This window comes from Rissa tridactyla, chromosome 5, assembly GCF_028500815.1.
Source record: "Rissa tridactyla isolate bRisTri1 chromosome 5, bRisTri1.patW.cur.20221130, whole genome shotgun sequence".
Taxonomy (NCBI): Eukaryota; Metazoa; Chordata; class Aves; order Charadriiformes; family Laridae; genus Rissa; species Rissa tridactyla.
The window spans coordinates 77,787,697-77,814,773 of NC_071470.1; the positions used below are offsets into that span (position 1 = coordinate 77,787,697).

General features: G+C 40.8%; 1 protein-coding gene across 5 annotated transcripts in view; it reads right to left on the minus strand.

The window, feature by feature from the left end:
- Window positions 1–7,335: 7,335 nt before the first annotated feature.
- LARP7 (La ribonucleoprotein 7, transcriptional regulator) overlaps window positions 7,336–27,077 on the minus strand; it is a 28,826-nt gene continuing 9,084 nt past the window's right edge. For 3 of the 5 annotated variants that reach the window (XM_054202655.1, XM_054202656.1, XM_054202657.1), the window contains exons 5-13: window positions 26,075–26,239; window positions 25,269–25,377; window positions 23,306–23,680; window positions 22,217–22,346; window positions 19,084–19,241; window positions 18,053–18,135; window positions 15,184–15,343; window positions 12,709–12,800; window positions 11,370–12,284 (exon numbers count right to left, since the gene is read on the minus strand). In XM_054202655.1, coding sequence (XP_054058630.1) covers window positions 12,153–12,284; window positions 12,709–12,800; window positions 15,184–15,343; window positions 18,053–18,135; window positions 19,084–19,241; window positions 22,217–22,346; window positions 23,306–23,680; window positions 25,269–25,377; window positions 26,075–26,239 — 1,404 coding nt within the window. In that variant the 3' untranslated portion in view covers window positions 11,370–12,152. Of the gene's footprint in view, window positions 7,778–11,369; window positions 12,285–12,708; window positions 12,801–15,183; window positions 15,344–18,052; window positions 18,136–19,083; window positions 19,242–22,216; window positions 22,347–23,305; window positions 23,681–25,268; window positions 25,378–26,074; window positions 26,240–27,077 lie in introns of those variants that run through there. The other 2 variants (XM_054202654.1, XM_054202658.1) reach the window with 2 other exon arrangements.

Here is a 27,077-nt window from a genome sequence, read left to right on the forward strand (position 1 = left end):
CTGAAAAAAATGCCACTTTTCTTGAGGCTACACCAGGTAAAAGTCACTTTAGCTTGTAATCGGTGAGAGACAATGCCCACCTTGTAAGTTACACTGCAATAAGACTGAATTTATTTTTATACAAGACTAACTGATACATATAACTTGCCATAAAGGAAGAAATTCAAGGCTTTTGGCTTTAGAATAAGGCTCTTTTGGGTTAAGTGTGAAGTTCAGACTAGGAAGCACAGCCCGTTTCTGAAGCAAGGTTTTAAATTACATTAGTCTGACTAAACTGAGCCAACAGGTTGAGTACGCTTTGCGTTTGCGCAGGTGGAAGAGGTCTTCTAGGCTAAACCTTCTGGGCTAAACTTATCTACTGAGGCACCAGATACGATGGGCAAGATCCGAGAGAGCAGCTGTATTCCCAAAATACTCACTGAATAAACATCACACAAAATGCTAAGGTTAACAAAAAGCCGCTTCTCATCACAAAAACATTTCAGTGTGTAGCAGGTAAGGGAAAGGAAAGCAAACAGAAATGCCAGCCACGGTGGGAAGAAAACCAAAAGGAGAAAATTGCATGAAGCACAAAGGCAAAAAGGTATCCAACCGTGTGTGCTCCACGCATCGTTCAGAGGGTGGCAGAACTGGAACACGCTCCCTCTGCAGATCTGCAGAGACAAGGCATCGGGGAGCTTCCTACTTTTATATTAATTATGCTCTTGCGCTTTCGGCGACAAGGAATAACGCGTGTCACCTGCATCCCACCTATCACCACGTATGCTCCCGCCACCAGGTAGCAGAGATCTGTGTGTTTATATAAACTTTATAACTTCTTTATAAACTTCTGCGTTTATCTGGTCTGTTATTGACTGCAAAGGGTAACTCAGTGCCAAACAACCCTAATTTCTCTGGCATAGCTCTGCTACCCGAGGTGGGGAAGGGGGGTATTCAACCCAGATGCAAGTAGTTTTAGCGACCCTCAGAGAAGTATTTTCCCAGCTTGATGAAAATCTCTCCTGAACGTTCTAGAACAGCATTTTTCTGGTCTAGCACAGGCAACAGATGAGAGCCAAGGCTCATGGCTGGTGCTTGGGGACCCCGTGTCCCAGCACCGGGACACCTTGCAGGCTCCCTGGGTACATAGAGGGCCTTTTTTCCCACCCCCACCGCCCCCCAAAAAAAAAAATTATGTATATAGCTTCATCTATGTGATCAGCCAGTGCATAACTGGATGCAAAGCTGCCCCAAGCTTTGCATTGTGCCTGCGGCACAGGACAGCGTGCGGCAGCTTTGCCCTCTGCTGGCCAGAACCTTGGGTCCCCGGTAGCCCCCCTGCTCCATGGGCACCCCCCGGGCTGCCACCCCTGTCCCCAGCCTTCCCCAGGCCCGCAGAGCAAGGATTAGGTACAGCAAGAGACTCGGCGAGTCATCACCTAGCGGGTAGCGGCCCCACACTGGGAACAGCTGTACCTAAAAGTCTAGAAAAAATGAACCTAAATGTCTACGAAAAAAAATGAATAGAATAAAAACTTTAAATTTGACGGAGCTGCAACCCCTGCCCCCTGCTCTGCCCCAGCCCTGCAAAAGGTCAGAGAAAAATGGGGTAGGTTAAATGACCTTACATAAAATCACACCACACTGGAAGGCTTTTCCCCATCAGACTCATCATGCTCCTCACTTTATTCCAGGTCCCTCCTTTTACACAAATCATTAGGACTGAACACCGTAATTAGACGTTACTGGCAGGCAGCTACCGCCGAGGGCTGCGCAGGGCCAGGGCGCTGCGACACGGGTTGGAAACAAGCCCCGCTGCAGAAACACAGGCAGCCCTTCTGCCCACACAGCCATCCTTTGCTTTCGAGTGCCAAGGCGGGTTTGTCCCTTCTCTCCAATTTTCTCCCCCTTCTTTTCACCTTCGGGTGTTTGGTTCCACTCAAAACACCGCAAAGGCAATACAACCACAGCAGTGGCAAGTGAGTGTTTATCTGGCTCCGAACGAGTCGCCTTGGCAACGGGAAGCAAAGCTCTCCCATATTCTCCTGCCTTCATTTTCTCCTGGTTTTGCGGCAATCGGTGTCGCCGGGATAACAGCTACGCATGCTAAGTACGCCGTCTACACCGGTTCCAGCAAACGGAGGCATGAATAGGAGAGCTGGCCCGGCTCTGCTTGTGAACTAACAAAAACCCGTGGGTTGCCAAGTTCCCCGGAGAACTGCCCCGGCCTCTCGGCACTGGCAGCTCCCGAGTTCAAAGGATTCGCCTACCACTGTTAACGGCGACTGCTTGCTTTGAAGGCAAGTCTGAGAGCCCCCAGCTTCACAATTCTCTGCCACTTACGGCTCCACCGGAGAGCGACCCTTTGAGGATGAAGACCCAATTAGAAGTATGGTTCGTTTGATGGCACGTTTAACCCGAACATCAACGATTTCAGACATGGAACCTTCTGCAAAGCCCAGCTCGACACAGCGAGTACTCGTTTGCGGTTACTTCTAGTTAATCCTGGCAATGCACGCCCGGCGCAGGTACTTCAGCCAGGCGCCTTGGGTGCGCTTACACACCATGTCTTCCTCAGCAATGAAGTCAGCTTAAAATTTCCCACCGTTTTCTGTCCGAATCCTTGGGGTCGCGTCCTTTACAGCACTCCCAGGGACTGCTGCACAGTAGGAGCTACGGGCTCAGGGGCAGGCGGGAGCGGCCCCCGTGGAGGGACGCGACAAACTGCTACGCCAGGGATGCTGCCAAAGAGAGACAGACCGAATCCCATCTTCGCAACACAACAAAAAGCAGCTACAATTTTTTTTAACTTCGTAAAACAAATCAAGTGTGTTCTCCCAGACATTTCTCCAACACACTGAGAAAGTACCTACTGGCGTATTTAAAAAGTAAAGGTAAAGAACCAAAATACGACAGCCGTGCATTTGCACTGAAAATAAATGCTCTTCAGTACTTGCAGGACCAAACTTCTAACCTGCTACCGGAGAAGAAAATGCATGAGGAATATAATGCTTTAGTACCGTTGGAACATCACAGACACGCAAGCCACATTCCTCCATTACAGAGCCGCAACTGACACGAAGAAAACATATTTAACAGCAGGAAGAATATTCCCCTTTTGGTAGAGAGCAACTTCTCTAACACCATCCACAGAAACTTAAATCGCTTGTAGGTGAGGTAACCATATTACTTCCCCGCTCAGGCACACTGCAAAGTCACCCGAGCGTGCCTTATCTGATTATTTTTTTACAGCATTATGCAGCACTATTCCCATGATTTAATCCCGTCTGAGGTCATTAGACACTATGGTACCAGAAGTAAGCAATTACGACACTGACCTGTGTTCTAGGGAACATGGGCAGGCAAGTGCCTTTGTCATCTATCAGAGGGTAATCTTCTCATTTGATTTAGAGCCTCTCTAGAAAAAAGATAATTTACTTACCTGCTAGTTTTCAAGGACTGCCTTAAAGTCCGATCTAAATTAGGATACACAGTACATCTTAGGAGAGAAAAAAATACAACGTACAGAATGCCTGTGTTAGCTGTGTAAGGTAAAACAGGTAGAACGGGCAATGTTAAATCAGACTTGGTCAGATGGTGAAGTAAAAGAACTATAGTTAGAGAGAGGGGCAGAGTTTTTGGGAATACAGCATGTCAACAGAGACGGCAGATAAAGATTTGGGAAGTTTTCTCGCTGAAGACACCCATGCCCCAGACAAGAACACTCAGGCATCTCACAGTAACTCCAGTCTCCTACAGGAACTGCAATTCACTGCAAATTCGCTACAGAATTTTTCTTTTTCCAGACTTTTTGCTTGCTCCAGGTGACGGTAAGATTGAGGACAGTCAAACAAGAAACTTATAAATTAACACAAAGTACAAAATCAAACATAAAGAAGCTTTTCTACCCTGCAGGGACAGGCAGAAAGGGCAACGTGGTACAAGCATCGTGCTGTGAGTGGGATACTCCACTGAGTGTGGACCACTGGCTACCAGAAGGGCCCATGAATTGTGGAGTATCAGTCTGCTGCTTTTGACCAGGGTGTTTTACTAAAACCACATTTTTCCCTCCAGCACTTTTACCGCACAAATGCGGTTTGTAGGAGGCGGTCGTAAAGCGGGAGGACGCATATCTGAAGATGCGGGTAGCCCAAGTGTCCCTTCAACGTGTGCAGCGGCCCTGCCGCTCTTTCCGCACCACCGAGGTCCTCCCCTTGCTCGTTAAAAATGACTCTTCCTTGCTATCGCACCAACCAACTGCACACTCCATTCCCATCCTGCTCCTCCCCTTCCTCGTATCCCTCTTAATTCCGAGCTCTTTATCTGTACAAAGCCCACCACGACGGAGCCCTGGTTGGCACCACTAAGGTGACCGTAACAATCCTTGCTAAAAGACAACAGTCCTCACGAGGCCAGTCTCTAAGCTTGGAAATGTTGCATCAGATGAGAAATCGAAGAAGCCTTCGGGGGGACAAGACCATGGACAACAAGATCTACAATCATCAAAAATTACCACTACTTTTTTTTTTTTTTTAACCCACAGAATTCTCTTTTTTAATTGAAGACCCAAATTACAAATGTTCTGCTGGCACCAAAGGCCTGGCATAGGTCAGAGTTACAGTCCTGCTGCTGCCGTGCCGAGTCTGCAATTTGTCGAAGAGAAGTAAAAACACGAGGGCTAAAAATAATTTCAGATTCAGCTGTATGCTGGGTCATGAAGAAGAGAATCAATGCTGGTTTTTGCTCCAGGCAGATTTATGCGTAATAATGTTCTTTCAAAACACTCAACAGTCAAGGGAGACATAAAAATCGGCAAAAAAATAATGAAGAAGAGCAGTCCAAGGTTATTAATTCCTGTAATCTTATACCATCATCCTGAATTTTTAAATCAAATGCGGTATTTCTTGGGGGAGGAGGAAAAATGTCACTATTGTAAATCCCTAAGATCGGACAAACTTAGAGAAAAGCGGTAGAGCAGAAAAAATTTAATTGTAAACAAAACCCCAAACCACTGCAGGTAAATGTGTCAGACTTTGCTAAAGGCACCCCTCCTATATATAAAGGCACCCCTTTATAGGACTCCTATAGCAGGTCCTATATTTGACCTGCTAAGGTCAAATATAAAGTACCTTTAAGGATGCAACTCTTGGGACGATAAAACTCAACAGATGGACTCCTCCTCTTAGCATACGTTGACGGGGAAGTATAAGAGCAGCAGATATTAGCTGTCACGTGTACTTAAAAGACAAAAAAACCCATATATAATCCATTCTGGCATTCTTAAGAATCCAAGCTTCTTTAGTAAAAGCATATAGACCATAGTCTCCATACATGACTTCTGAAAGAAATGACAAAAACTCTATTATTAACTTCTTCAGAAAGAATCAACCGCCACCCTTCCTCGCTGAAGCAGGTTTCTGCACTAGTTTGAAAAAGCAGAAGAAAACCGAGGTTTAATTGTAAATACTTAACCTATGTAAACATGGAAAGGAACAGAAGGGTGACTTCTCCTGCTATGTGTTCAAGTCAGGAATTATTAATTAAAGAGCAAAACTCCAAAAGTAATGCTTTTGCAATTCTGCTCCCCTCTCCACAAAACATAAAAAGTCTGAATCATTTATGAGCTGAATTATTTATAGCCTGGATAAATTTTTGACTTAAATGAATTTCAGCAGAATGAATCCAAACCATTTTACCCAGAGTAGGCTGTCGGGCCCTCCTCCTCCTCCCCCCGCCTTCAACGTCACAGAAATGGAAAAAAAAATTTCTCCTGTCTTTCTGGAGATCCATTGATTCGTGGATCAATTCTTTTCATAGCCAGGTATCTCTGTTCTCTCTACTGCGTCACCAAGTATCTTACCTTCCTCGTGTAAAAGAAAAGTGGAAGGTTAAATAACAATAATAAAAAAAATCCTGCGATTGGACTAAACATCTGAATACTGCAGAATTCCACACAGGAGCGCCTGGCAGGCCCCTGGGAGGAATTGTCCTTACGCAATTGCCAAGAACCATTAGCAAGCTTTTCCCCTCCACCCCTTCCTAGAGTTTCTCTCTTATCTTGCACTTTTCCCCTTCTGCATTTCGGCTATCTTTGATCACTGCTATCCCCTCTCTCCATCGACAGACGGGTGGTAATCCTCTCCATTCCCTCGCTCGCCGCCCGAGGAGAGGGATACCGTCTGCTGGTGTGTGGGAGCGAAGGATGGAGACTGACGCTGGTGGTACCCGAGCCTACGGACTGTACCAGTACAGGATACATCACAAATAGCAGCACGTAAATGGTGCTCCATAAACATTCCTCCGCTCTTAGTGCGCTGCTTCTCTACATTATTCTTATCTTGGACAGTCTGATTACAGTTAGTGTGCTTTGCTATAATCTCTTGAAAAATATTTTTTCCTGTTTTTTTCCCTCCTGTTCTCCCTGACTGCAAAGCCACTGTGGCTATTATACCCACATTACTTTCCAGAATTCAGCAGAAATGATTCAGTTTCTTTTCTCATATAGCAAAAATATACCAGTGTCACCAAACATTGTTTTGTCATAATACGTATCATTGAAGTACCCAGACTGCTCCAGTAATTTGACAGCATAGAATTTTAAAACGTTAACTTACCTTAGCAGCAAAATCTGTTGCGGCAAAAACACCCAGAGTGTCATTGACAGTTTCCTTCACGAGACTCTGATGGTATTTTAGGAACATACTTCGAGTTTCAAAATAACTTGCTCATCCTGCTATTTATAAGGAAGTTTCACACTTTTATAAACCTGTGTGTTAGTGCCTTATTTGCCCTGCAATAAAATTCACTAAATCTCACAAAACACGTGAATTTATCTTTACATTAACGGAGAGAACTTTAACAGCAGACTTAGTCATACCTAAGTTCAATCATTTATATCATTCCGATTTTATGGCTTTTTTTTGTTTTTTAAATATTGCCAGTCTACAAGGAAATACTTTAAAGCGCGTTAAGATCACCATCTTAAGTGGTCAACTACACAACTTTAACACTTATCTGTAAGTGAGAATTACTTCTGGAGCTACTATTATCAGATGTAACAAACAAAGGTTTTCTTATTTCTTCCCCTGACGATTCTTCTAAAAAAAAAAAAGAGAGTCTAAGTTCAGTTTAGTGTGCACTTCACGCAAGTAAATTTTCTTCCAGACTTCTCAATGACATCTTTTCTGACAGTCCTAGCCACTTTCAAATACACGGCAGTCTCCACAATCATTCTACTGTATTTTGAAACAGTCCGATGGACTAAACAGAGGCCTAGAGAGGTTTCTTTAGCATTAACCAGTTTTATTATTTACAGTGTCACAAAACAGATTGAAGAATTAGAGATGCACAACTGAAAATTTCTCAAGCATTTTATTTCAGAACCTAGTGTATAAAACTTCAACATACAAAAAAAAACCCAAACAAAATCAGAAGTGAAATAAAGCAAGATCTCTTAATACATTTTTTTCCCCAGAAAGCTTTACCTAACGGCTCAGAAGCAGTAAACATTCAGCCTATTTAAAAACGGGATTCAAAACAATCTTCATACTTGCAAGTCTGCGGAATCATGAATCAAACGGACCAGGTTTTGATGCCTTCTTAAAAACGGTTTAGTTGCTGTAAGCAGTGGTGTGTTTGTGGGGTTTGTTTTTGGTTGTTGGGATTTTTTTTTTTTTTTAAATATCTAGTTCACTTTCAAGATCACGATCGGTCTTGGTTAGTTATCGTCAGTGAAGCGAATGTGTTTACTTGTTTGTTGAGTCTTTTCAAGTCTCATCCTTTCAGCTTTAGCAATCAACTGCAAACAGGAAAAATATTACAGAAAAGATTAGAGGAAAGTTATATTGTTACGATTTTTATCTCACAGTCATGAATATATTATTCATCGATTTACCCAACTTCATAAAAAACCTGCTCTTTGATCTAACCTGTACATTCAGCCAGAAAATACTGAAGCAGTCCCGATATAATTTATTTCGGTATTGCCTGAGAACCATCAAAAATACTAAGGCACCTCTTCGATTTCTGGACATTGCAGCATCCTTCATTCAATCCCTTCTTCCTCCCAACATGGCTGAAGAGAACACAAAATTATAACTTCAAAAATCCCAAAACAGCTCATACAGCCAGTCAAAAAACCCTGTCCTTTTATTGGATTCATGCTGTTAGCGATGCAAGAAAAATCAAGGTCAGACCATTTAAAAAAAAAAAAAAATGCCTTAGGAGTACTGTGTCATTTTCTACACTCAGCAAAGAACAAACCCACTGAAACCCAGACGGGGGCCATCCTTCAGGCTGGGAAAACGGCACGATACGCATCACAACCCTGCGTAGAATTAATCTCAAGAAATAACAGTGCAGTAGGAGAAACACTGACCCTAGGAATCCCTAACTCAAAACCCTGTCCCGACCAGGGATTTGTTTGTTTTCAGTTGCATTTTAGGGAGATTGCCTAAATTACTGGGGTACCTCGTTGGCTGCTCCTGGTACAGAGGTATGAGAAATGGTCCCGCGGAACATAAATAACCTATTCATTTTTTCAACTTGTGTACCGTGTCTTCAGGCAGAAAACAAAACACTGGGAACAACATTAAAAGCATCCTTGCTTTTAAAGCAGCCATACTACAACATTCACAGATTTAAGCAAAGTCTTGCAACACCACACTAATAATCAAAAGCAAAGGCACAAGCCTTGTTACTGCAGTGCCCCATCATGATATTTTAACCATAGGCAAGAGCTCGTGAATTAACTGTTACATGAATAAGATGGAAAAAAAAAAAAAAATAACGCAAGGAACAAGTCAGGCTGCCTAATCTGACTAAAAAGCGAGAAAGCAGGAAACTCCTGTCAATGCAGGCACATCTGTTAACACACCAGCATAAATCCACATTAACTTATCTGATGGAGACTACTAAAACATATTAGTCTGCTGCTGAGGTAAAGGGACACTCGTTCACCAGACAGTCCAGCAAAGAGTTTGCTAGATTTGAAAAGTTTCACATATAAACCAAATTATTTACTATTTATCCATACGACTGTGGCCACAGCTTCGCCCTGCAGGCATTGCGTCTTGCACGCAGTGCGGAAGCGCAAGGTAGGCTGCTGCACTGATGATGGCAGTCAGGAATTAACGCTCCACACGGATGTTGCACGGATGCCCTGTTTGCTGTGCTGCAATACAATTACACTACCACGGTTTTACTGCCCTGCATCCCCGGGGCATTTACCTCGATTGCAATTCTTAACGCGTTCTCAACAGCATCAGACAGGATGTTCTAGTAGATGACTTGCTCAACCATTCTCCAGAAATAAAAAAATTGATCCAAAGATGTAACTAAGAGTTACTTTTACTCTCTGGTATCTGATAAATAGATTAAAAGAGTTAAACTCTGCAAAGAAGTGAAGAGTGCGGTGGCTTACTGGTTCAAGATGTGAGGTGGAGAATCACCAACACTGCAAGGAAAGCTCTAACGTGTGAACCGCCCAGTTCCTATCAGCGAGTTTCTATACCAGCACCTCAGAGCTGGAGAACTTGCAAGAGGCCTCAAGAATTCCCATTTTAAGCTAATCAGTCCAGCATCAGCACCTATTTCTAAGCACACCACTATTCGTGTCTCCAAACGGGAGATACCAACTTCAGAGAACCAGGGAAAGGGGCTTATTTGTGCTCTGGAGGGGGACCTCTCCCCACCCGCACACCGACAGGAAACTGACAGAGCCCCCGACCCCAGGCGTAATCAGAAGAGAATAGGGTGGGCTGTGCCCAGGCATTCCCGCTGTCCTACTTTCCCAAATATTCTGCAAATTATTCCGCCCTTCGTAAATACCCAATTCTCACTTCCTCACCCAAACGCCTTTCACTTCTACCACCCACTCCCACCCCCTTAAACTTCCTCCTTTCCTCCTGTGTAAGGGGGCGTACAAGGTGCAAACTAGGTTCAGCAGATCCTCCCCCCAAGAAGACACGGACCCAAGGGGAAAGCCTGCAGGCACCAATGCTTTTGTTTCGTGAACAGAAGACTTTTTTTAATCAGTCCCAGAGGGTTTAAGGCTACAGACTGATGAATTGCTTCAGGTCTGCATAAACTGGCACTGCCCTAAAGGAACGGCTCCGGCAAGAAGGTTTTTAGTCTGTGTCACTGAATCACTAAGGGCGTTTTATCATGCAGCTGAACAACAGGCTACAGAGCACATGGATTTGGAGGGGGGCAGCAGAGGGGAGCACAGAGGTGACAATGAACGACCGAGCCTGGGGCAAAGCCCGACACCGAACACCTTTTTTTTTTTTAACTCCAAAACACGGCCGGGCATTACTCACAAGTTCCGGGGGAACCTTGGGATATTTAGTCTCTTTTGGACATTTAGCTCATTATAGGAACTATGCCAGAGAAAGCAAAATCTCTACCACTTCTTTTTGGGTGGGGTTTTTTTTTTTTTTTTGGTGGGGGGAGGCGTTATGCTAGAAACCTTCTGCTGAAGCCATCATTAACCCTGGCATGCCACAGCACCCACCGCAGGAAAGCGGAGCAAGCCCATGCTTTTTAGACCACATGGCAAAGAGGAATCTCAAAGTGCCTAAAGTTACACTCGAAAGCGTCTCTAATGGGATGCAGCAATAGGTACGCTCACTGTCCCCGTAACTACTGACATTGACATCACTGCAGCTACATAGCTTATACGAACGTTAACTTCTAAGCCTGCATTTAAGCACTAGTTGAAAGAAAGTATATGATGCGGTCTTTATTAGAAGCATAAAACGGCTAACAGGCAAACGCTCATCTTCAAAGAGAGATCTTTTAAGGGATTTTAAAATCTTTAACAGAATAGATCTTCATGTGAAAGATACACTGATGACGTATTCAGCTGTGTTTAATTATGAATCATTATATTGCTTTTTTCCTTCCTTTTATTGTGACCTTCAAAGAAGTCAACTTCCGAGTACTCTGGAAGAGTTTTCAACTAAAAGATGAAAAATAACGTTAATGAACGGAGAGAGAAGCACTGTTTTTCTTATTATCAGTCTGTACTGGCGGAATACGGGCTGTCAAAAAGTAACGAAAGGGTTAAGCGTTACTGACTACCGCGAGGCATTCTTCACTTGATGTTTTGCTTAACAGCGTTAGCATTTAAATAGCATTCACTAAGCTTTGAAGTTAACACCTCCCAGTGTTGCAAGGTGATGGCTAAGGGGGAGGAGTGGGAGTTTGCATCCTTGCGGCTGCTATTGTTAGGCAGAACTGAGGCGGTTTATATTTGCAAGCCCAGATGAAGTACATTACTGGCCAATTTACACCGGTTTGGTCAACAAATACCAATCTTCAAAAGATAAAGAGCAGACGCTGGAGAGCGGGGGGGGGGGGGGGGGGGGGGGGGGGGCGCACCTACAGTCCAAAGTAAAGTCAAAGGTGCCAGCGGCACCTTTTGTTTAAAAAAGTACAAGTCCATTGAAAAAGAAAAAATGAACAAACCCTGGCAGCACTGAGTAAAAGGCTCTAAAGCTGTCCAGGTTTGACATTATCTCACCGCTTGTATTAAAGAGTAATGTCTAGAACCAGTGCCATCTTAATGCTTTTTAAATCAGTCATTTGGGGAAATTCTTTAAGGACACATCGTGTGTCGGCAGGATCTCTGAAAGAACATTTAGGCTAACAAGATAACACAGGCAAAATATGCCTTGTACAGGACAAGGTTTTGACCTGCACAACCTGCTGTTTCTTTAGGTCAATGTAATACTTCTTTTTAATTATATACAGAGCAACTAGGACATTTTTTGGTATTGCGTGCATCACTGGAGAGTCTAGCAAACAAAAATTACAGGAAGTCTCCCGAGTCACCAGAAAATAATCGAGGGCAAACGAGTCAGAAGTTTTGCAAGCGACTGCATAAAGATTCGGGGTGAAGCCAACTCAGACCCTTATCTGCAATGCCTGTGAAGTAAACCCAGCAATAAAATGTCTGCGAAATACCCTCTGGCTCCTCGCTGTCAGGTGAAGGATCTGACTGGCTTAATGAAGAACCCTTCATGCCTGGAAGGATCTTCTGGGGCAGGAGCCGAGACTGCAGCCTGCAAGTTCACTGCAACGCCGCCAACGCTGTGGCCTGACAGGAACACCAAGGTCGAGGTTGGAGGGAAATTTCACTAGATGTGAGGCAGTTTTGGTCTGGAAGCTGCTTAGCTATGGATGCTCACGGCGACATTCAGATTTGTCTGGATCGGGACGCAGACACACCCGTGCACAGGCCCTTGACTACACTGGGAACACACCAGCGTGCACCACAGCACAGAACCGGACACTAAAAAAAACTGCGAGAAGAGAGATTCATCCTGAAGAAAAACATTTTCTTAATCATGCTAGAGAATTAAGACTAAAGCACTAGACTTTATCACACTAGAGCAAATCAAGACTCCTTAACTTCTTAACGAGTTCATCCAGGCAGTTTTTTTTAAGGAAAACCAGCTTATAAATTAACTTCATGCCTTTAGTCATGGACTTAACTTTCTCTGATTGTCTCCATAAAGACAAGCCTTGCATTTGGCAACTGGACCAGGACAGCCACACGTTTTCCATTTTGTGGCTGTAAAACCCTGCTGCAAAGTCAGTAGAAAGCGATTTAACTGGATTAAATACAGAGTCAAAGATTAAAGTGTCAAAAGACGTAGACCCACACAGAGAGAGAGTCATATTTTCAACCATGGGTGCGCAGGAAAAAAAGGACTTGCAGATTACCTTCTCAGTACCCCGTTTCTTTTCTCGAGGCTGGTTAAGCTTAGCTTGTCTGTCCACTAAAATCTTCTGCCAGTAACGTTGCTCATGATCACCTTGAAATACAAATTAACATTACAGTACATGAATAAAAGTATAACTCGAGTGGATGCAGTGTTTTCAGCTGGGATGAGGAGGAATATTTTCTAAGATAAACACACATGAAAATACCCGTGAGGGAAACCTAACCAGCATCTCCCCATCAGTCTGAAATTTCATAGCGAGAGACGGCATACGGCGTCGCACCATCTGACCAACACACACCCAGGTGAACAAAGGACAGAAAAACCTCTGTCCAAAGAAGCTTAAAGCCGACACCGAGGTCTCCGTTCTGTGTGAGCTGGACAGGACCTGAATCAAAGCCCCTGTGCATTTTATTAACTTTTTGGACTGGATTGCCAGGGTATCTGTAAGTTTTCCTGAGCAAGGAGTTTTACAAACTCAACAAGAAGAACCGAGGAAATATGCAAACACCACTGTCTATATGTAATCAGCAGAAGGAGCTCTGTTTTAGCTAAAGTTTTGCCATAGTGCTTGGAGGCCCTCTGATTTACTGACGTACTCAACCTCTTGACTAATTTTAAACAACTATCAAACCGGAAAAAAAAAGTAATTACTGTAAGAATGACCAAGATTATTTTGTTTCAGCGCAGCCATTGTTAGAAGCAAACTCTGGGGACTTTACGGGCAGTTAGGAATACTTTAACATGGGGAAGAATATGAGAGGAAATAATTTTGCAGCTTTTTTCAGCCGCTGTTTTGCAGTAAGCAGCAGTTTGCCGCTGTTTCCTCTGGTTTGTGCTGTAACTATCACGATGGGAATCTTCTGATGTAACGTTGCACGGTCTCATGGGAAATCTTCAGTTACAGGGAAGTTTCCAAGTGAATCTTGGAAAAGGTTCCCGCAAAAGTTATGGAATTAATAATTCTGAGAACCAATCTTGCATACTTTTTTACCAACATTATTTATAGATTCAATCACAGTAACAACCAAACATTACCCTAGGTATTTCATTTCTTGTCGGATGAAAAGCTGAAAACATTTAGTCAAAGTCAAGTTCTAAGAAGTAAAATACTACTGGGAAAGCTTTAGTCCCCGCAGTAGGGAGCATTAAAGATTCCATATTCTCTGTATTCACCTTATGCCACCAAGCAAAGCTGAAATCCTTCCTGTGAGTCACTTCGGCATTCTTCAGAAAGCCTTTCCATTCTCATTTCAATGAACCAGTTCGGAAAACAAGAAACCTTAAGACTATGAATGGAACACTCCTACAACGTCTGCTTACTCCCAATCTACTACTACACTCTTTTATATAAGGGTACAAAACCAGAGACATACACACAGAGCACACAGCTGTAAAATGCCGTATTTCAAGTTGTGCCTGGATCTCTGGAACACAGAACACTCTGGAGACAAATCTATCTCCAAAAGACATTAGCAGCATTCAGTGAGTCTCAAACTTTAATTAACTTTGATATTACCAAGGTTAATGCTTCCATTATAGCTCTTCCTTCTGCAATCCTTAATTGACGTTTATGAGGGTTTACATCCCTGCATGCACGGAACTGGGCCCTAAGTGACAGTCTGTGCAGGAGTGTGGTAAAATATTTAAATACACAGATGAGAGAATCTCATTCAGATTGTTTTACCTGTGGGGTTTTTTTTTTTTGCATATTTGGGATTTTTAGCGCATGTCAAGAATTCAAAAATTTCATGACTACAGTAACAAAGTTTGAGAGCCTTTCTCCCTCCCCCCTTCTTCCACCCCCCAAAATTCCATAAAGAGGTTTCTCTACACTTGGAAGACTAGACCAATCTAATACAAGTTACGAATTAAGAACAGCAGAGTAACTTCAGAAAAAAAAAAAAACAACACAGATAAGGATAAAGTTCCAAAGAAAACCAGTAAAAATTTTAGTGTAAATACAATTTAAAAGTGGCAGTACTCAGGCATAAGTTATTCAACTTCCTGAAAAAAAGAAAGATTAATTAGAAGGCAAGTGCTAAAACCACCCTAAGTGTATCCATGCTGTTACATCCTTGTCCTGTTATTTCACACGTAGGTTCAGTATTTTCAAGAAAATCTTCATTTAAAGTTATTTTGCGTCATCGGAATGTTATATTCATAAAGCTGAAATACGAATTAAGCTCTATAGTCCATTGCCACCGAAAGTGACGTATGTAAATAAATCCCAAAAGAACATAATTAAGTTGATAAAGGCAAGCAAAATCATTACTTTGCTCTGAACAGTGGCATAAAAATCCTTACTGTTTTACCAATTTCACTGCAATAGCAAAATGAGAAGACTCTAAGGAAAAAAAGAAAGCAGTCTTTTCCCTAAGTTATGGAAATATATCCATAAAGCTACCATGCGATACAATCTTTTCCACAGTACTTAAGTCTTCTCCTGTACTGCTATTAAAAAAAGAAGTCTTACCCGTGAGAACTTCTAATTTCCAGTTGTTTTTGATCTGTATTTCTTTGTATGATTTCACGACAATCTGTGCATCCTCAGGAGTGTTAAAACGGACATGACATTCCGTGTCTCCCTCCAGCATGTCAACATAGGCAACGTCAGCCAGCACTGCTAAAGCATCCTGTCAAAGCATGTGAGAAAACACAGACCATAAACCAGACTTTAAAAAAAGAATATAAAAAGAGTGACTTTTTGACCACCCGATTTGTAGCTCAGTGACATTTTCAAAAAGGTCACAAAGTAGAAGGCAGTAACTGAACTTTTTGATTTAATCAATGAATCTCTTGTCAAATCGTTTTGAGTTAAGATATTTTTCTAAGAAGGTTATATCTGAATTCTGATTTATGAGCCTACAACATCTATCTATCTCTCATCCTGCCCTCCAAGAACAATTTAAAGCAGTAATCCCTGAAGATGTTATTGTTTCGCATTAGACTAATTTTACTAATGGAGCACCAGTAGGTATCCATTTATTTCAATACTGTATCTGAATGGCCTTTTTTTTTTTCCAAAAAAAAAAGTTATTTGTGCACTGTAACATTGATATACGTCGGTCCAACGGAAAAATATCTAACTTCATTCTACGCATGAATTATATAGTAGCAAGTTCATTCGTGGCAGATTATTTGCGACCCGATGAGTAGTAGTAAAACAACCCTTTCTATCTTTCTGGAGTGACCTCTGCCTGAAAATTCTCACTAACAGCTGAAGGAAGAAGAGTCACACACGCTCTTTCAGATGAAGTACTTCACTTGTAATACCTGCTGTTAGGGAAATTAACTAAGACCACACATTCCTAGTCAATTTTGTTCACAGCAGGCAGCTCAAGGAAGATGCTTCTATTCAAGAACGACACACTGCTTTTAACCCTCCACTACCACGGACAGCCTTAAAACAAAGCTTAGGTGCCAGTACTGCCGAAATCATTCAAGAGCCAAGCAAAGCTACTTTCCACTCTTCATTCTGGTATCCCAAAGTCACGCTTACGTGGAAAACTACAACACCCCGAACGGTTTACTGGAGTGGGCAAGTGTCATGATCTGAGAAGCGCCTTAATAGCAAAATATCAACGCAGTGAAGTAAAAAATTAAAACGTCAAAACTACTCTGCAAAGATCTTTCCAGAGCGCGGCAGTAATTAAGAGCGACAAAATCAGAAATCAAGATCCAACCTGGAAGTTAAGGGAAAAAAACCTAGATGCATTGCTTTGCGGCAGTGTTTGCTGCAGCCGTGACAGTCCGGGACCACAGGCAAAGCGAGGTTTTTGTCAGAGAGTTACGCCTTTCCTAAAAGCCACCAGTAGGGCCAGAAATACCCAGTAAGCATCAAGTACAGTTTGCAGCTTCCACCGTTGACCTGCAGAAGAGCTGGTGCACTATAAAGATTATTTTCCTTCCAACTACAGTTGGATTCTGCAATTACACTCTCTCTCACACCTTTTCCTCATTTCTTTGCTAACACATTGTGAAATATTTTGCCTATGTGCATACCATGGGAAACAAAGATATGATTAATAGCAGCAAAGGACGCCCCAATCTTATTTTGTCCACCTTTACTTTCATAAAGCGTTAGTTTTCCCTAAAACACTTCCCTGAAACTAAATGAAAAGCGTAACTGCAGCCAAAGGGGCCCTCAAAAAAAATGTTGCAGCGACAACTGCGACATTCTCCCGGTGTCTCCAGCACTCAGACAACTGCCTACAAATACACCTAGGCCGATAAGACTGATTAAGTTGAAACCTTCTCATCAGTTTGTTTTCAGTGATCCAGACGTCTCTCATCTTGCTTAGATTTATGCACACGCTAAACTTCAAACGCTTGCAAGGGGCCAGTGACTTCAAATGGGCCACTCGGCTATAAATACAGATAATTTGATAAGTCATCTCAGAACTCGCATTTTGAATCATTCTCTCATTGTCCTCCGTGGTCTAAACATTTATTCCAACGTTGAGTTAAAGCTGTTTAAATTCTTTCCAGTTGTTATTCATCCAAAAGCGCAATTTGTGAAAGAAAAAGTCCCGTGTCCCGTTCACAGAAAATTCAGTATCTGGAAAAAGCCTGTTATTTCCTTTGGAAAACTTTTAATATTTCCATTTCACAGGATGCAGCTTAAAACTGCTACTTTCCTTAACAGAAATATTCTACTTAACATACATAACTTTTATATCATGATGTGAAAAAAAAAAAAATTTAAATTATCCTAAAGACTTTTAAATCGAGAAAAATAAAGAGCACTTAACCATAGGGAGGGAAGAATAAAAAAATGGGTGAATGAATTACTGGACGAGATCTAGGTGCTGTCACTCTCACTGAACTGGAGTTTTTGTAATTGAGAATCTTTTTTACTGAAAAAGAGACAATTGTTTCTTCATGCAGAGGACATTTTCTTGCCCCCAGATTCCTGTCAATGGTAAAGCCCCCCAATATACTAGTACAGATTTCTTGATCCGAACACTGCCAGAATGACTGGCACCATGACAAATACAGAACAGCGCACCCACTTTGTCTTCAACTTCCCTTTTTAAACTGGAAAGGGCTACTCATCCTCTAGAGCATCATTTATTTTTGTCATTATTTTCGTTATAAACTTGACATTGCTTGAAGCGCTCTAAAGGCTAAGTTTTTGCTTTGAAACATGCTTTTTACCCTATTTCGCCGTGGTAAAACCTGCCATTAACAGGTACTAGAGAAGAATCTGTACACGGCTCCTGGCCAAACAAATAAAAAAAGAAATCGGGAGGACCCGTTTAAATGGGATTCCATATTCAAACATTTGGGGGGCACTGTAAGAGGAAAGGCTAACAGCTACCCTGAGGTTACAAAGGCATTACCTTGATCTGCTTCCTGCCCGGCAGGGGCTCAGCGCTAATGATCTTCACAATTACTCCACTCACGAACTGGGGCCCCATTGTGGCTGGACAATTTGAAGAGAGGAGGTGGGGGGGGGGGACACGAAAAGGAAAAGGAAAAAAATTTTACATTTATTAGTCTGACACACTAAAGATGCTATGAAAGCACATAAGCAACGTCACGCACACAAGAAATGGAACAGAGGGCATGAAATGCTGCTAATGCGGATTAAGTATTTTTTTTTTCTTTAAATCTAGGATCAAGACTGTTCACAAGGTAAAGTCAACGTGAGTAAAAAAAAGTGAAAAAGAAAATAGGTCCAAGAAAAGAGCCTTAGAGAAGTTTTTACAGCCTACATGGCCTTCCCATAAGAATATTTTATATTCTATTGATTACAATTAACAGTTGAGCGAACCCTCAGTTCTGGAGTAATTATAAATAAGCAGACAGGCATCGGAATGCCAGGTATTAGTGAAGTTAGTGAAGAGAAGTACAGAGGATCCAGACCAAAAAAGAGCAATTCTGTCTCTGAAAAATGTAGAAATTTAACTAGGAGGACATAATTACAAAGCTCCTTTTAACCATAAAGCTGATAAAACCCAACTGCAAGCCATTTTTGAACGCCTTAGAGAAATTGTTTTGTAAATTGCTGCAGGTATAGTTAAACCTTCAAACCAGGCCAAGTTACAGCATCAAAAAAAGTCGATTCTTTATTTACTTCTCTGAGGCACTTATAATTACAATTACCTAAAAAGATCCTTAAGCTCAAGTGCTGTTGGAATATGCTGAAATTACTTGTTTAGTCTTTACTTACAAAATTCCTTAGTCCCAAATCTACCTAAATGAGGGGAGTTTGCTTTTAATAATATTTGACATTCGGAGAAAGCTCCAGCATTCAAGAAAATAAAACCATTTTGCAGCGTTTCTAGAGGACCAGCGTCTTAAACCACTTATGTTTGTGCACTAGAATCATGAAGAAAACACGACAAAAAACCATCACAAACAGGATTACGTTTGTCATTTTCAGACTGAGGCTTTTTCTCCGCACAAGTTTCCGTTTCCATCTCTCCCACAGGCTCAGGTTTGATTTGAGACATGGTTTTCTTCAAGGAGGCCATGCTGGCTTTCTGAAGGGCCAAATATTCTTGCTTCAAATCCATCCATTCGGTCCTATAAGCGGCAACGCAGGTGTAAGATGTCAGTTGTAAACACGAAAATAATGCTTAGAAAACTCAACGGTAACTTAAGACAAAACAGTTTACCAACAGCTTAAGCTGAACTTGGGGAGCAGCGCAGCCCATTCTTACCATTAGACATCTCCCCGCACTTGGGTCAAATTAAGGCTTGTCAATACCTGCATTTTTATTTTTGTTTTGCTTTAGCTTTTAATATTCCAGGCGAGTTCCAACAAGATCAACCTACCATACAAATCGGATGGCTCCCCAATTTGTTTTCCATATTTAGAAAGCACATAGGACAGCCTGGTAAACTGTGTTTTCTACTGGAACTACACGCAGTATAGGCACTAAATTCAGAGTTAATTCCGAGACAGTGAACTCTGAAATCCCTGAATTAGTTCAGTGAACCCGCTCCTGTGTTACTATTTTAATATTCAGTCATTTATTTTCTAGAAAAATCATTGATGGAAAATCAGCAACTGGTTAAACTCACCAAAAACCTACTGAGATAAGAACATTCCTTACTATTCAAATGCATTTTGGTTAAAAAATACCACCACATGGAAGCAATTTATATATTTACATACATTTAACATGGAGATGTTTCTGCAAACAGCTAGAGCTTTGCTCCACAGAAACACAATGCCTGTAGTGCCACTGTGAGAACGACTCATTGTTACCCTAATCTGTGCTATCAAACAAGCTGATAGAGGATTTTTAAAGAGGAGGATATCTTGTGGTAATGGTTTTAGCTGTTAACATTGACAACTGTATACTTCAAAAAAAGCATCCAGACTCACCCAGGATCATACATTCTCAACAGAGCAAAGACATTAAAATAACAAAAGACCCACGTAATGATTCTTAGAGATAAAAAGGCAACACCATTCCACAGCAAGGTATGGTATAAATACAGCTCAAGGAGGTACTCCTTAACTTGACTCCAAGGAAGAGAAGACCATGGGGAATGAGTCAGGCAAGTATTCGCAATGCTTATACTCTTACAAAACTTTTTTTCCCCTCGTTTCACTATAGCTAACTGAAATTTAAAACTATTTCTCCGTATTTGATTCAGTAGTCTCGGAACCTGCGTGGAAGAGGACAAGCATCGTTGATAACTCCCGTTTTTTGTGGACCCCTTTTACTTTAACATGGAGGTGCTTTCTGTGATTTTATAAAAGTAAGTGCTTCCATGTTTTAGTAGAGGTGAATCCTGATCGCAATACTGAAACACCATCCAGGATTTTTCTTTTTTCTGCGCTTCAGTTGCAAGATTTTTTGATTCCGGGAAAAGAAAAATGAAGCATTTTGGCTGTAGCAGATAAAGGCATGCTTCTCCAACAAGGACCAAAAGCATCAAGTATTACTGAAGAAGAGACGACTTTTCGGTGGCCTGTATGTTCAATTATTTTCAGCTATTTTTGTTTTTTTAAAGGACCCCCTTTGCTTTAACATGGAGGTACCTGCTGCCTAAAAAAAGTAAGTGCTTCCATGTTTCAGTGGCGGTGGATCCTAAATGTCTTAAACAAGTTCCTAAAAATTAGCTAAAGCTAAAAGAAGCCTACTTACAGAGCTCTGTATACCATGGGGTGTTGGGGTTTTTTGCTGTTGTGTTTGGGGCTTCTGTTTGGTTTTGGTGTTTGGTTTTTTCCTTTTTTTTTTTTTGTTTTTTTTTTTTTTTTTTTTTTTTTGTTTGTTTGTTTTTTTTAAAGTTACTATTTAGTGTCTCCACTTAAGGACCCCCACAACTTAAATGTGGATGTACTTGCTTTGTTCCTGAATAGTAAGTGCTTCCATGTTTTAGTGGTGGTGAATCCTTTTGTCTTAACTCAAGGGACTTGCCTCCTTCTAGGAAATATATCGAAACGGATACAAAAAAGCCCATTGCACAATTTTGCATCGCGGTATTGGCACAAGATGGCAAGGACCCCCTCTACTTTAACATGGAGGTACTTGCTGGATGCCTAAAAAGTAAGTGCTTCCATGTTTTAGTTGTGGTGACTCCTAAGAGCCCAACAGCGAGAGACATGGAATATTTTTGTTAAACTTTTGGAATGGCATGACTTCATCTACGTATCAACTACTGAAGAACTACTGTAGGTATTGTAAGTCGGGCTGGAAAACTCCGGTATTTGAACCTACAGGCTAATACTGTTGCTAATATGCAACTCTGTGGAATAAAAATTGGAATTGCACTTTAGCAATGGTGATGGACTGTAAGACATACAAAGATTTAAACTGAATTAAAACATTACGAAGGCTGGAATCAATGAAATCCCCATGCACGAGCCTGTTAAGAAAGAAAAATTAAATAAAGTGTGCAGAACTTGTGGCTTTCATCAAAAAGTTTCCTGGAACTAACAAAATTCAATACAGCTACATACTCCGGTAAATACTTAAAACTCCAAACACTCAAAATATGTAAAAACCAAGGTACCACATACTTCCAAATGCCCCAGGTTTGGAGAAAGGCAAAGAGTTGGCTAGCTAAAGTAAATAGCTACCATTAGGCAAAAAAGCCGTTACTACTGCTTTTTGCAATTGAAACCACAAAAAATAAGAAATTAAAGCTCAGATTGCCCATTTTGCCAAGGCCACCGAGCCTGTACCTGGACTGGAGGCGGTGGATAAATCAAATGTTAAATAAGCCTCGATCTCACACAGGAGCTGTAAACCAGCTTTGCCCCCCACCCGCCCCCACCAGCGTTACTGAAAAATGGTTCATAATGTAAGAAAGGTAAAACCCCTTTTAAGGCCACGTGTCTTGTTCTAGCCCACCACTACACAGGCAGAAGAATTATTCCACATCAGTTCCCAGTACTGAGGAAAAAAAAAATAATCAATTTGCTTAGTGAAACTATGGAAAAAGCGATGCTCTCGTGCAACGAAGAAGCAACTAAACAATAAATACCTCCCCATCCACCAGGTAGCATAAACTAGTCACGTAAGATCGGTTTCATAACGTACTTGGAGAGCACTCTGAGTGGAATGACTTCTTCACCCATTTTGTGTCTTTCTTTGTGCTTTTTCTTATGTTTCCTTTTTGATTTTGAAAGGGATGTGTCTTTTTTATCTTTGTCATCTTCTGCAGAAACGTCTACGTTAAAAGTCCAAAAGAAAAATGTTTAGTTCTAATATGACAGATACTTAAAGATACGGTAGATATTATATAATAAAGCCTGAATGAATATTTCCATAAAATGACACAGTATTATACAAAATAGTTTAACGAACATCACAAAAATCAGAGGGTACTACCTATTTCTAGTCCATTTTCTCAACTACCTGAGTTTAGTCTCTAATCGCGGATTGTCAACCAAAATGTGATTTCAATGCAGCATTTAATCCCATCGACTGCTTTTTTTCCTTATCTCATGTAAGAAACCGTGATCATCAGCTTTTCCTTTTGTATTTCAATCTTACTTATCTAGATTCTTATACTGTCACCATTTGCCTAGGCTGACTGTTTAATCCATACGTTACTTCAGTGAGGTTCTATTAACTTCTCTGTGTACTATTTTTACTTCTGATGAGATTTACCTGCTTCGGTCTTGAAAGTTCTTCCCTATTCTCCATGCAGTTTATCTCCCTGGAATGACTCATGACCAGGTTTTAACTTAACTGCAGGGAACACCACATATTCCTAAACAGACCTTGTTAAGCCTGCACCATTTCAACCGTTTTTCACCTACTGACCCAAGCAGAACAACCTTTTCCCAGTTAAATTTTAAGTCTTTCCAAAAGAAAATTCATCGTCTGAATCTTTCAGCGGCACTTGAAAGGTTTACTCAATAATCATTAAGCCAATTAATAAACCTATCAGCCTCCAAAAGTCAGTTCAGTAATGCATTTGTATGACACTCGATACGTTTCATTTGGCTTCGCAACCCCCTATTTACTTAACTTCGGCTGCTACAAATACCATTTCAACTGCAAAGACCACAGTTTCTTTAGTTCTAGCTTTTCTCCTTATCTAGACTTTTTCCCGCCTGCCGTTTGATTTCATTCATGCTTATGAATCATGAAAGTACTAAAAAGACACGCAGCAAACTTTACCATTGGAATCCTTCGGAGCTTCTGTTGTTTCTTCTTTTACAGGACGAACTTCATCCTTTTGAACAGTTTTCTTGACTTTGGGGGTTGATGTCTCACCGTCTCCAGAGCTGGTTCTTTTTCTCTTCCCCGGCCTGCTTTCCCAAGGTCCCTCTGAGCTTTCTGTTCTGTCCCACTTTCTCTTCTCTCTCCTCGAGGGCTGCCTGTGAGTCTCAGTTCCCTCCATTTCTGAGCACTCTGATGAAGTCCTATGTCTTTTTGACTTGGGTGCTTGCTCTGTTGTAGTGTTCGTGTTCGATTCCTTCGTCTCTACAGCTGCCTGCGCGTTGCTCTCTTTCTTGATTTTGGATTTCTTTTTTTTCTTCTTTTTCTTCTCTTCTGTATAAAAAATACAATATTTAAAACTGCCGATGATTAAAAACTAGATTAGATTAACTGACCTAAGTAAACAATCACGATACCGCAAGTCATGATAATCTGGGATGTTAAATGAAATGCCTGTCTCTGCCATCTCTAACTACTGGACACATGCGATACATTATCCCAAAGGTCTTCCAAGGCGTTTTAAGCAGAAGAGAGAAAAAAGACAGATAAGACACTCAGCCCCACAAAGCGAGAAAGACCTCCGGGTCACGAGGGCAGCTTGACTACAGGACTCCCAAAGTACTTACTCTCAAATTAAAAAGAAAGGAGCTAGACTGCGCCTTAACAAGTGTCCATTTTGTTATGTCATCCCTTACTTGTCTTTGAGAAGAGATACCTTCCTCCTTTCCGGCCAAACAACAAAGCTAAGAAAATCAAAAGAGACTGCCGATTTGTATTCTGAGAATAAAGAGATACTCAGCCCAATGAATCTATCACGCTATGTAATGAACAACTAGCCTCCTAAATTAAAGAATGTCAACCCATCTGGAAAAAATAATTTTATGTTCAATACTGTCTACTTGCTTCAAAGTTGCCATAAGCAGGATGAAGCAGTAAAGTAGCTTAAGTGGGTTTAAAAAGCAAGTTTTTCCTTTGATTATTTTTTCCTGTCCTAAAAGTTACTGGTATAACAAAGAATTAGTGACAATAGTGAGGAATATAACATGATTCATCATTAAACTTACAAAAAAGACAGGAAGGTGTCTATAAAGCCTGGGAAATTGTATTACGTTATCAGAAATGAGGAAAAATGTTTCAGTGATCAAAATTACAACATAATCTTGTGATGCTGCTGTGTAAGTTATAGTAAATAGTATTTATTGGAAACACGCTCAGCTGTGAATTCAGGATTCATTTCTCAGCGATATCCTCCAGTTTTTTTTACCGGTAACTATCAATCACGTAAGTAGAATTGCAAATACGCTGTAAAACGTTAATTTCACTCTGCTGAAATAACAAGAGTTCCAAAAAGGAAGAAAGGCAAAAAGAAAAATCCACTGTTTTCATAGTTCTCTCACAGAAAATTACAGCAGAGAGAACACCACGAGGTTTGCTCTGAAACAAGTCAGATGATCACAAACTCATCCGAACAGCACTAACGTTTAATTCTGCTCTTACGTCTGTATCTTTTCTTTCAATACTAAATATTTTTAAAGCAATCTGTGTCAAGTTTGTCTTTTTCTAATGCTAAATGCTCAGATAATGATTTATTGTACAGACTGAAAGCTGCTCTGCCAGCCTAACAATGACTAATGGTGGCAGCTAGCAACAGAGGAAAAAAAAGAAATCAAGTTCATTATCAAGCAGGAAAACAAAAAGGCAGAAGCTTATACATTTTAGTTTTACACTTTCATTTAGTTTTACACTTTCATTTATAAGCCTAGATTGGCCAAAAAACAAACAGCAACATGCATTTTTATCAAGTTTTTAAGAAACGTGAGATTCGGCTGCAGTAACAGCCGATACAGTTCAATATTCTCTCTGCAGAAGTTGAAGCACAGAACAGTTTGTTTCTTGATCCCATTAACTTAATAACACTTACCTACTACGCTGCTGTTACTTGTATTCAGGGTAGGAACAGGCTTATTCTTTACCGTTTTGGGGAAAATCCCAGGTTTCCGTGGTGCTTCTTCTGGCGGATTATTCAAAAACTTAAAAAAAAATAATTAAAATATTAAAATCCACAAGCTTTTACTAAAAAAAAATTAATCATATTTGCTTTTTAAAAGAATTCCATCCAAGTTAAAAGCAACAATCCCGTATTCGTTCAAGAAAGAGGCAGCCCCTCATGACTCCAGATGTATACATTGTTCTTTCAGTGCTGTGGTTGATTTTATGGGCTTTTTTGTTGTTGTTGTTTGCTTTTTAAATGCAGAGCTTGCTTGATATTACGTTATACATTAACGTGACATCTTTATGCATCTGTTACCATTATGCTATTCAAAGACAAATGTTTTTAAACTTTCAAATAATATTTAAATACAGAAAATTAAGTATGTCCACGCTTACCTGATGAAGCTTAATAGCCATTGTACTGTTACACAGAGATCTCTATTTCCATAAAAGATGCCAAGAGTGGCCAACGAAATTATTCCCAAAATTACCCACTACGTTTCTACTAAGTCTCCAGCTTATTAACAGAATTACACTTTCAAGGAATCGTGGGATTGATTGGAAGTCCTGGGGCAGGAGACAGGAACATAACTCCCGCCAAGTTAAGTTTTTACATTATCTTATTTTAGGAATTTCTTTAAGATTCAGGAGGTGAACTAGTAAAGACTACACCATCCAGATCACAGAGTGACAATCGGGAAGAATGTTAACGGGCCAGAGGCACCATTTACTCACCTCAATAGCTTTCTCAGCTTGTTCTTTAGTTTCAAATTCAACAAAAGCAAATCCCTTTGGATCGCCAGTAGTTTTATACCGGGGTATACTGATGTAAACTACGTTACCACACTTCCCAAACACCCGCTCAATCCAGCTGTGATTGACATTTTTGGGAAGCAGCTCCTAAAAAAAAAAATCAAAGAAAGAAATGTCATTTTTCTCACTATTGTATTACCATCATATCAGATTGTTTACTATATCTTTTAATTTAAAAAAAGCTGTCATAACAAAATATTTAGGTTTGGTGTGACAACGTTGAGAAACTTTTTTAGTTTCAGTAATTATTCTTGTCAAGAGGTCATAGTATTCAGGCAGTAAAAACAGTGATCTGAGAATGGATCTCTAATCATTCATATACGTCTAACAAATACATTCTAATTTAGATGTTTATCTTCGTCCTGTGACAGATATCAAGACCTCACCTGCAGCTGTATCTTTCCAACATGAAATAGCTTTGTAAATTTAAAGCCTTCAAGCAAACATAATTCTGCATTGTCTCAAATGATCCACTGCAAAGACGCAAGGACTTTATTTTAAAAAAAATTGTTGGCAATCCAGGTGTCACAGAAAGAATTCTCGTAGGTCGGTAAAGAGTCACTACTCAAACTGATAAGTTCCTGTCGGTAGCTGACATTTTAAAGCTTAGCAGTTAGCACTTAAGGCCTAGCTGATGAGATGCGGCAGAAACTTTCAGCCAGCTTCTTGAACAATAAAACTGTCTGGTATTTTATTTCTAACAACTCCTTAATATAGCAACATATTTTAGCGGCTTGTAGACATCACGTCTCAGTTACCTAGGTATTTCCCTTCACCAATCAAAGAGAAATTCTGTCATATCAATTTCAAAATAGACCCAACTGAGCACCATTAAAAACCCTATTCTCAAATTCACGCCTAAACAAGTGAGAGGCAGCAATACTTCATTTTTTTTTTTTCATAGCAGTTACTGCACTAAAAGGTT